At 50.0% G+C, this 10,934-nt stretch overlaps 1 protein-coding gene across 1 annotated transcript in view; it reads left to right on the forward strand.

Annotated features, from left to right (window-relative positions):
• The first annotated feature begins 10,300 nt into the window (after positions 1 to 10,300).
• SEMA4B (sema domain, immunoglobulin domain (Ig), transmembrane domain (TM) and short cytoplasmic domain, (semaphorin) 4B) overlaps positions 10,301 to 10,934 on the forward strand; it is a 29,668-nt gene continuing 29,034 nt past the window's right edge. The window contains exon 1 of the mRNA XM_008565846.1: positions 10,301 to 10,371. Coding sequence (XP_008564068.1) covers positions 10,301 to 10,371 — 71 coding nt within the window. The remainder of the gene's footprint in view (positions 10,372 to 10,934) is intronic.

A 10,934-nucleotide genomic window follows, 5' to 3' on the forward strand; every position in this document is an offset into this window, starting at 1 on the left:
GGCGGAGGAGGCCCGGGCCGCTGAGCAGCCGCCGCCGCCGCCCCCACCCGCCCCTCCCGGTCGGCCCCTCTCCCGAGAGGGCGCCACCTGCACGCTCTGATGGGCACCGGCGCCTGCCACTGGGGGAAACTGTTGCCATGGCAGCGCAGGAGGCTGGGCCCACGTTCCCATGGCCACCGGGGGCCTCTGCACCGGATCCTTTTACCAGTGTCTCACGACACTCCTCCACCACTCCTTACTCCCAAACCAGGAATGCTGGCCCGGGAGGGAAGTCATTTGGAATTCAAATAAGGCCTGGACCCCTCCTCACAATGGTCGTGGGTATGACCTCTGAGTTAGGCCCCTTTTCATGGCTTCTTTCTTCTCTCTAAGCAACAAGGTGGATATAGGGGCTAGGAGGGGAAGGAAGTTGGGGTCCTGGGAATGAGGTTTCTATTGCGGTCTCTCCATAGCCATTCTGATCTAACAGAAAGGCTTAGGATCCCTGGGGCACCTAGAGAAGGTCTTAAACCTTTGCTCACGTTTTCTCACCTGTAATGTGAGTGTGCTATTTGAGTTAAGAATCAGGATTCTTGCAAGGGTCAAGTGCCATAAGGACTTGGGAAGCATACAATGAAAAAAAAATGTTTTTTTCCATAGATGCTTTAGAACTGGAAGAGATTTAGAAGTCACCTTGCCCCACCCACTCATTTTCATAGGGGAAACTGGACCCAGAGAGATTAAATTACTTCCCAAGATGACACAGTGAGTGTGTTGGTGGGAAGGTCAGAATTTGAACTCAGTCTCCTAACTCCCAGGCAGTGGCTATTTCTTTTGGTGATTATTCTTTTTGAAGCTCAGGAAAATCTGGGATATGTCTCCTTGTACCGGGAGCTCAAGCTGCTGGTTACAGGTGATCTAAGGATGGGGACATTGGCACCAGGTGAATTAAAGATGGGGAATGGAGGTTCTTGCCTTGGGGAGAGCTGAGAGAGCCTGTCTCCCTCGTGCAAGGGTCTTGGCCTTGGGACTCTTGCATTAATGTTGTATCTGATAGGATTGCCCAAAATAAATCCCCAGGAGCCAAGCATTCAGCCACTCTCCAAAATACCGCGTCTCTTCTGAAGCCAACAAAGCTGCCGAGACTGGAGCTGTATAAGCAAGAAAACCCTTTGGTTGCCCTAAAGCAGGGAAATGTGGTGCCTTTTCCTTTGAAAAGGATAAGAGGAAAGTGGGAAAAAAGATCCAGGGAGGAACACTTGAATGAATCATTTGGAAATGATTTGAGATAGACAGCTAGAGCAGAAAACTCATTTATTCATTTAGTCAACATTTACTGGGTAGCTGCTATTTTCAAGCTCTGCCCTGGGGCTGGAGATTAAAAACCTGCATTAGGCAGGCCTGGCCCCTGCACTCAGGGAGCTTGCAAAAGAGATGGGAAGAGAGAGATATGATGTGTAAAGGAGTATTTCACTACAGCATAATGAGGGCCTTAATGGAAATCTGAGCAGAGTGCAGAGGGAACCCAGAGGAGCAACTCCGGAAAGCAGTTGAAAATAGCAGGGTTCTACCCTGTGCAGCCTGGGGGCACTCCTGGAGTTCTGCCAGGTTGGCCCTGGCCACTACCTTTGTTGGAGGCAAAGGAATGGGTGAGTGAAAGTGTCTAAAGAAATGTGGCTGAGGATGGTTATACTCCAGAAAGAAGAGTTTAAGGGATCCTGATAAAATCTAAGCTCTGGGAAGGCAGCAGCCATGTCAATTTCCTTCAACTTCCCCAATTCTTAGAAGACAGCACGTGCACAAGAAACATTGTTGAATGAATGAAAGAAGGAAGGGAGGGAAGGTGAGAGGGAGAGAAAGAAGGAGGGAGGAGGAAGAATAGGAAAGAGGGAGTGAGGGAAGGAAGGAAAAAAGAAGGTGGGGGGGGTTGAACGTAGGGAGAAGGGAGGGAGGGAAGGGAGGGAAAGGAAGGAAGGAAGGAAGGACAGCAGCTAAACGAAGTACCAGAAGAGGAGGATGGCTGTAACTTGAGACAAAACCTGGTTGAAATTCTGGCTATAGGTAGAGCATCCATGTGGGTTCTGGACTCAACAGATCTGGGTTCTACTCCTACTCCTGACTTAGTGCTTGTGTAACCTGAGCAAGTGCCTGAACCTCTCTGTGCTCCAGTTTCTCATCTGTGAAGTAGGGATATAATAACGTCTATCTCACTCTGTTGTGAGAATTAAATAAATGACTGAATGTAAAAACCTCAGCACAGTGCCTCACTTATAGTAAGTGCTCAATAAATATTAGCCATATAAATGTCAACTTTGGGGGCTGGCTGGATAGCTCAGTTGGTTAGAGTGCAGTGTTGTAACACCACAGTCAAGGGTTCAGATCCCCATTCTGGCCGGACACCAAAAAAAAAAAAATAGTGTCAACTTTGATTTAGGTTGAAAGAGGTTTGCCATATATTTCATGTCAAGGGTATATAACTATTCCAAAGTGAGGTATGATTTCTTTTTAGCTGATAAAAGCTAATTTTGAAAGCTCCCTGTGTCTGCAAGACTAATGCATTTTAAATTTTCTTCCCCTTTTTGGGGGCAGCGGGTAGCAAGGATCTTCTTGAAATCAGATTAAATCTCTGATTCCCTCTCTCCAGAAATGGTATATCATTCTTGGAGTTCACAGCTCCCTAAAGCCCACACTTGGGGTTAAGGGGCTCCTTCTCTGCTCCACTGCTCACAGGCTGTAGTGAAAGGACTAGGGCATTCATAGGACAGGCAGCTGGGAGGAGCAAGTTGCGTCCGCTCTCTTCCAAGGGGTTTGTGGAAACCACAAGGTGGGAGAACTGGAGATAAGCCATGTGGCTGGGTGAGTCACACCCCTAGAGCCCTCTCCTCTGCTAGGGCCAAGTGACCCATTCAGAACCTCGTGGGCTCTGGAGCTCCTGGCAGGGTGTCCAACAGGTTTCTGTGACTGTTGTCTCTTGATGCCATTGCTCTCGGGTGGCAAGTGGGCACACCACCACAGGAGGTACATTCCTCTGAACCTCTACCCTGGCAAACCAGGGTGATAGTACAGTCTTTGGAGTGATACGAGCTCATTGGTGACCCACCTGTCCATCCCCACTGCCTCATGGGCACACATGTCCCCACCCACTCTCGGGGCTCAGCATCAGGACCAAGAGCAAGGCTCTGTGGAGGAGCAAGCGTGGTAGCCACCAGCTGACTTGAGGCAAGTAGGAAACTCCAGGGTCAGAGAGCCCCTCCTCCTTGGCGAGGAACAGGCTGTGGGGAGAGCCTTGGGTCTCTGGGAGGGAAGGCTGTTTCCCTGAGGTGGAGGGAGGGTCCTGGCCTGGGTCTTCTTTCCTTTCATAAGGCAATGGCCAGGGATCTGAGGCTCTGGGTGGGAATTAAGGGGAAAGAACTCAATGGTGAATGGAGAAATAGATTCCTGACCGCTTGGCATCTTGGGAATTGGGTCTCATAAGCCAAACTGGAGGCTGAGACTCTCCCTCCTAGACCCTTACCCTTCTTGCTCCCCATCCTAACCTGGCCTAGAACACCTGCCTCCCACCTGTGAGTGGCTGCAGTGGTTTGAGAGCAGGAAAGAGTCGCTGAGCATCACTGTGCCCCTTCTGCGTGATGGGTGCTCCACATCAGCCAGGCCAGTTACTCAGGCTCCCTAGTCCCCTCCAGGCCTGAAGGCACAGGCAGACAGTGCCTCCTGAACTCATGATGGGCAGGGGAGTGACAGTGGCAATTTCATATGCTACCCTGTCAGGGCAGGGACAGGTTAAGCCCTGCTGGTTGCACCACAGCCCTGTAGGGCAGGGGGATCCCCTCCCAGGGTGTGGCCAGCTCAGGTCCTAACAGGCCCCAGTGGGGGTGGTGCTGGGTGGCGGACTCCTCACCACAGCAGGCACACCTGGGGCTTGGACTGGGTGGGCCGGTTCCTTCTCCCTGTGAGAGTTGCAGCTTCAGCAGAAGGCAACAGTTCCAGCCTCAGCAGGAGGCAGCTGGTTTGCAGGAGGCAGCTGAACCTGCAGGGAGAGCCCAGAAGGGGGTCCTCAGGGATGGGCATAAGATGGGTAAAAGTTGTCGTGGCGTGGGGCAGCTTTCAGATAGGGGAGGTGAACTGATAATGTTAACAACATGGAGCGTTCGCTACATGCCTGTGCTGCCAATTGCTTTATATGTCCTAGCTCATCATTTCTCCTAACCACCCCATGACGGGGTGTTAGTATTCCCACCTCAGATGAGGAAACTGAGGTTCAGAGAGATTGTGTGGTTTCCTTAAGGTCCACAGAATCACAGATGGTGCCGAATTTTTCTGATATAAGAACCTGTGTGCTCACCCACTGGATTCTACCACCTACAGGAGTAAGAAACAAGGGACCAGTGGAGGAGAATATGGCTTGGGGAACAGAGATGAGGCCGTTTATTTATATTTATTGCCAGATCCCACTTAAAAGCTGCCCATGAAGTTTGAAGGCAGCATTAGTGCTGCCCCTGGGTGGATGCCCTCTGCTGCAGAGGGTACTGCCCCAAGGAAGCACCCAGCCCCCAGGACTTGGCAGCCATTGGCTGATTTAAAAGCACACGCAGGGTGTGCCAGCTGGTGTCGCTTCCTCATCAAACTGTACTGCTGCTGCAGATGAGCTGCTGCCCAGCCTCTGGGGAGGAGATACCAGCAGCGTGCCCTGCCAGGGCAGGGTGGGGAGCTGCAGCTGCAGGTTGAATAAGAGGAGGGCTCCTGGCTACGAGGGGATGGTGGCAGGGGGCCGAGGCCTGCGGAGCTGGGCTGCAGCCAGTGCATGTCTGCAAGGCCTCGCTGGGCAGCCTGCCAGTCAGCACCCGGGAACGGGGAGGAGGAGCTCAAGTGCTACCCCAGGAGGGGGCGGATGGGACCTTTGGGTTCAAGCTCCACTGGGCTTGGCAGGAGGCCCCTCCCCCGTGGCCTACAAACAAAGCAATGACTCCCAGAGTAGAATTGTGGGAGCTGGAAAGCCAGATTCCCCTGTTTGGGAATTAGAGTGGGCAAGCCTAGCTAGGGGCCACCTGCAGGGGCCATCCCTGCCCACGGACATGGTCTGCCTGCATCTGGGCAGGGGCTGTACCTGTGGATGATCAATGAGTACTGATCGCTTGAGAGGCTGAAGGTGGCCTGGATGCTAGCACTTGCCCTGTGCCTGTGTTCCCTGCCTCTTCCCTTTGTGCTGAGCATGGTAGAGAGAGAGCAGGCTCATGTTCGTTTGCTTTATATTTTTAGCCATGCTTCTCTTTACTTTCTCTTTCTCTTGTAGCTTTTCTTATTTTCTCTTCTTTCTCTTTGCTTCTCCTATAGTTCCTCTCATTTTTTTATTCTTTCACTTGATCCTACAAGTGTGGTTTTTTTCCCTTTTGGCCTCTTTTTCTTTTTTTCCATGATAACAGGTATAAGGTATAAATTTACATACAGTAAAATGCAGAGATCTTAAGATGTACAGGTCCATACATTTTGACATTTGTATACACTTGGAAAACCAACATCCAGATCAAGAAATAGAATATTCCCATCATCCCTAAAGATTCCTCGTCTGCCTGCAAGGCATGTGCCCACTAGCCTGACATCTCTCGCCACAGAGGAATTTTGTTTGGCCTCTTTATAATGTGTTCCTATGCATATTTTACCTCTCATTTTTGGGCTCGTATCCTTCTCATGTGTATATGTATGGGTCAGGAGAGAGAGAGAACCTCAGAGAGAGCAGGGAGAACGGGCAGAATGAGAGGAAGAGCCAGGGCGTGTGAGTGGATGGAGAAAGGCGGCCAGACTTGATGATGACTTCTTCTTGCTGGCGGGGGGTAACAAGGAAGCCTTGCTTTTCTTGTCCTTGTATTCCTTTTCCAAGCTGCCCCCTGAGCTCTTTATAAACACTGACATTCTTGGGCCGGCCCGTGGCTCACTCAGGAGAGTGCGGTGCTGATAACACCAAGGCCACGGGTTCGGATCCCATATAGGGATGGCCGGTTTGCTCACTGGATGAGCGTGGTGCTGACAACACCAAGTCAAGGGTTAAGATCCCCTTACCGGTCATCTTTTGAAAAAATTAAAAAAATAAAAAAATAAATAAACACTGACATTCTGGCCCAGAAAGACTTGCCTACATCCAGTAGTGGCAGAGGGGAACAGGAGACACATCATTGCCTGGGGAACCACACTTTTTTTTTTTTTTTTTTGCGGCTGGCTGTAGGAGGATCTGAATGGGGAACAACTCTTTAGCCCACAAAAAGTCAGCTCACATGAGATCTTTCTTTGTTGGTCATTGTTCTGTACTTTCCATTCTGGGGTGAACAAATTGGCATGCTAACTGAAGGCAGTTGAGTCCGCAAAGACGGGTGCCATGCTGGGGTCATGGATTGGAGGGCTCTTCTCCAGGCCAACACTTGGGACCCTCATTTTGTTAGCCCTGAGGGTTCCTCTTGGAGTGCCAAGCTAGGCAGTGGGGGTTGGGAAGAGCTGTCACGCCCTCAAGGGGCTTGCTGCCCAGTTGGCATAAGACATACTGGAAGCATTTGAGCACCGTGAGCAGGATATAATTATCCACCAAGCAAGGCTGCATCAGCTCCTGCCTCCTCTCCTATGGGATGAGCACAGCATCAGACAGTCCATGTGTTGCCAACCTCACTGCTGTTTAAGAAGCTACCTGATGCAGAGATTCAGGCACTCCACAAATTCTAGTTGAACATGTGGCCACACATTAGGTTCTGTTCTGCTGTAAGCAGAAGACAGAAAAAGGGAATTCTGTAGCTACTACTTTGATTTCAACAATATTTCTTGCAGTTTTTTCTATAATATTCTTATGGATTATATGGAGAAATGTGGGCTGAACACAACAACTAGTTACTCAACCTACAAAGGATATTGATCAGTTTTAACCCCGAGGGAGGTCACTAGTGGCATGCCAGTGGGTTCTGATTTTGGCTGTATCTCACCCACTCTTTTGCCCCAAATGAAGAACTGAAAGATTGGTACAAAAACACCCATAACTCTTTACTTGTATTTACCAATCGTTAAAATTTTGCCACAGTCACGTTCATGCTCTCTCTCGAATACACACACACATCTGTTTGTACTGAACCATTTGAAAGTAAGTTGCAGACATCATGACACTTAGCCTCTAAACACTACAGTAGGCATTTCTTTTTTTTTTTTTTAAAGATGACCGGTAAGGGGATCTTTTTTTTTTTTTTTCCTTTTTTGTCTTTTTTTTCATGACTGGCAACGGATCACAACCCTCAGTGTCGCGCCCGTACCGGGCCGGGACCGGCAACGGAATCGCAACCCTCAGTGTTGCACCCGCACCTCGCTCAGCCAGTGAGCGGCCGGTCTGTATGTGGGATCTGAACCCTTGGCGGGAGTGCCACCGCGCTCCCAAGCAGCGCACTGTAGCAGTGCGCCACCGGGCCTGCCCGCGGTAAGGGGATCTTAACCCTTAACTTGGTGTTGTCAGCACCACGCTCACCCAGTGAACGAACCGGCCATCCCCATGTGGGATCCGAACCCATGGCCTTGGTGTTATCAGCACCACACTCTACCGAGTGAGCCACAAGCTGGCCGACAGTAGGTATTTCTGAAAGGCCAGGCCTTTATCATACCTGAGAAATATGATTATCATACCTAAGAAAATGAATAATGCCATAGTATCATCTAATACACAGTCTATATTAAAATTTTTCCAATTGCTTCTTGGCTTTTTTTCCCTAGATTCAATCAAGGTTCACATTATTTGATTATTATGTCTTTTTAGTCTCTTAACCTAAAATAGCCCCCTTGCCTTTCACCATATTGATTTTTTTTTTTTTTGGCAGCTGGCTGGCACAGGGATCCGAACCCATTACCTTGGTGTTATAAGACTACACTCTAACCTACTGAGCTAACTGGCCAGCTCCAGATTGACTTTTTCAAAGAGTCCAGGCTAGTTGTCTTGTAGAATGTTCCTCATGCTAGAGGTGTCTGATTATGTCCTCATTGCTAAATCTGGGTTAAACACTTTTGGCAATGCTACAAGGATTGGTGATGTTGTGTACCTCTTATTGCATCATATAAGGAGGTAAATTATTTCAGCTAGTCCCATTGCTTATGATGCTACTTTTGACCACTTGGTTAAGAAGGTGGTCACCAGATCTCTCCCTGAGAGGTACATTTTCCCTTTGGTAATTAGTAAGTCATTCATGGGACAGACTTTGAGACCTTCTTTTAATATATAGTTTTCTAACAATCTTCCATCCAGTGGTTTCACATCCTTTGATGATCCTTGCTTGAATCTAGATTTTCTTTTTTTTTTTTTTTTTTAAAGATGACCAGTAAGGGGATCTTAACCCTTGACTTGGTGTTGTCAGCACCACGCCCAGCCAGTGAGCGAACCGGCCATCCCTATATGGGATCCGAACCCGGGGCCTTGGTGTTATCAGCACCGCACTCTCCCGAGTGAGCCACTGGGCCGGCCCTTGAATCTAGATTTTCTAATTTTATAATTTCTTCTACATTTATCAGCCAGCATTTTTCTGTAAAGAAGAGTGTCTTTTCCACCCCTTCTCTCTCTCTCTCTCTCTGAGTTTTGCTATGGACTAATGGATTGTTTTTTGATTTGATGCATTAGAATCCATTACTTAATTATGCCTTTTGATGCTCAAATTGGTCATCAAATTGGTTCCTATGTCCTCTCGACATGACCCCATTAGTCTTTGATCACTTCTTTGCTTTGTGGCCCAACAAAATGTCCCAGGATTACCTTGTATTTTCCCTTTCATCCCCCCAGTGTGCATCAGTGAGGGGAGAGTGGCGGCGGCGGCGGCAGCAGTAGCAGTGGTGGTGAGGATGACACAGGGCCTTGCAGACCGTTGTAAGAAAGGTCTTTGGCTTTTGAGCTCAGTGAGACAAGGATCCATGGAAGGGTTCTGAGCAGAGGAGACCCATGTCCTGACTTTTCATTTTTGAAGACTGGCTGCTGTGTTGAGAATAGATTTTAGGGGAGCAAGAGAGGAAGCAGAGAGACCAGTTAGGAGGTCCTTGCAGTAACCAGGAGCAAGAGGGTGGTGCTTGGGACCCAGGGAGATGGTATGTGGTCAGATTACGGATTTGCTTGTGGACTTGATGTGAGGAGTAAGAGAAAAGAGTTAAGGTTTTTAGCCTGAGCAGCCTAAGATGGAATTGCCATTAAATGAGATAGGGATGGCTGTAGATGGAGCACATTTTGGAGAAGAAGCGGGGAGAGATTGGGAACTTGGTTTGGGGTATGTTAGATATATGTCAGACAGACAAGTACAAAAGTTGAGAGACCATTTAGAGTTCAGGATCGAGGTGTGGGGTGCAGATAGAAACTTGGGCATCATTGGCTATCGATGGATTAATCCCATTAATAGAGGCAAAGCATCCAAGACCTGGGCAATGGTAGAACTACAGGAGCTTGGTACTGCCCACATCCCATATGGAATTCTGTGCTCAGTGCTGGAAGCCCCTGTAAAATGGGTGCTGCTATGTACATAGAAGGGTGTCAGGGTGGTGGAGGTACAGAAATCCTGGAGTGTGAGGAAGCTGGGCTGCAAGAGAGGAGACCTCAGACCATGTGGGTGCCGTGCCCACCCTCTGACAGCCCCTGGGGGTGGAGCAAAAGGAGGTGGCTTTGAGGAGGCTGATTGCAGCGAATTCCTGGAAAAACAGTCTTCACTGCCGTGGAAATGACTAGCAGACGACTGACTCTAACTACAGGAGGAATTGCATTTTACTGTAATCCTATGCACATGTAGGAAAAGTTGAAACAGGTTTTCCAAAGCTTACTTATCCTTTCTGAGATCATTGCACTTTGATATTTTTCTTCTCTTTTTTTAAATGCTGATGGGGATTTACTAAATTGATTTCAGGGCCGGCCCATGGCTGACTCCAGAGAGTGTGGTGCTGATAACACCAAGGCCACGGGTTCGGATCCTATATAGGGATGGCCGGTTGGCTCACTGGGGGAGTGTGGTGCTGACAACACCAAGCCAAGGGTTGAGATCCCCTTACCAGTCATCTTTTGAAAAACAATAATAATAATAAATAAATAAATTAATTAATTAATTGATTTCAGAACCCACTAAAGGGTCTAGTCTGCAGTTAGAATCCCCTGGTCTCAGCAGAGCTGAGCTCCACTCGTGGAGATGTTGGGAGCCAGGAGTATTGGGGGCTGGGTGCCTCTGGGATTCCAGTCCAGCCTTAGGGCACAGTTTTCCTTGCCTGGCCACATGTGGTTGTGGAGGTCGCACCTGCTTGGCAGTACATTAAATCCTATTATCCCACTTAAGCTAATCTTGCCTTCATGAGGGCTTCGCGTGTTCGGCTCCGCGTGGGCAGAATTCTAAGCATGGACGACCCCGCAGGGTACTTAGAGTAAGTGCTGAGCCTGTAGAGAACGCCCAGCCGTGACCCGCGGTGGACTGACCTGTGCAGATATTAGACTCCAGGCAACTAGCCCCGCGTCAGCACTAGCCCGACAGAGTTCATTTGGTCAGATAAGTGTGTGCCGAGAGCAGGGGGGGAGGGGACACACAAAGGTTGGAGACCAAGCCCGACCTTCCCGAGGCGCATAGTGGAGGGAGGCACGCGTGTTCCCAAACCATCGCGCTACAGAGGGTCCCACGGGCGACGTAAGGGGCCTCGGCGGCGGCGGGAGGGCCTGAGAGGTGGGGGCGGGGAAGGGGGGGCCTCTGCTTTTGTCCGCGTCCCCGCGCTCCAGTGGCCTCGGCGGCTACTGATCCCCGGGCGTGGCCCCCTCCCGGCGTCCCGAGCTGGGTGCACCCAGCTGGCGCCCCTCGTGCTTCCAGCGGCCGGGAAGGGGGATGGGGAAGGGGCGGGGCGGGGCGGGCGAGGAGCGCAGCAGGGAGAGGCAGGACTCGCCGCCGACTTCCTCCTCGGGCCCCTCCCTCCGGCGCTGGAGGGCGAGCTGGGTCCGA

Source organism: Galeopterus variegatus, unplaced genomic scaffold (assembly GCF_000696425.1).
Source record: "Galeopterus variegatus unplaced genomic scaffold, G_variegatus-3.0.2 Scaffold14, whole genome shotgun sequence".
In the NCBI taxonomy this organism is placed as follows: Eukaryota; Metazoa; Chordata; class Mammalia; order Dermoptera; family Cynocephalidae; genus Galeopterus; species Galeopterus variegatus.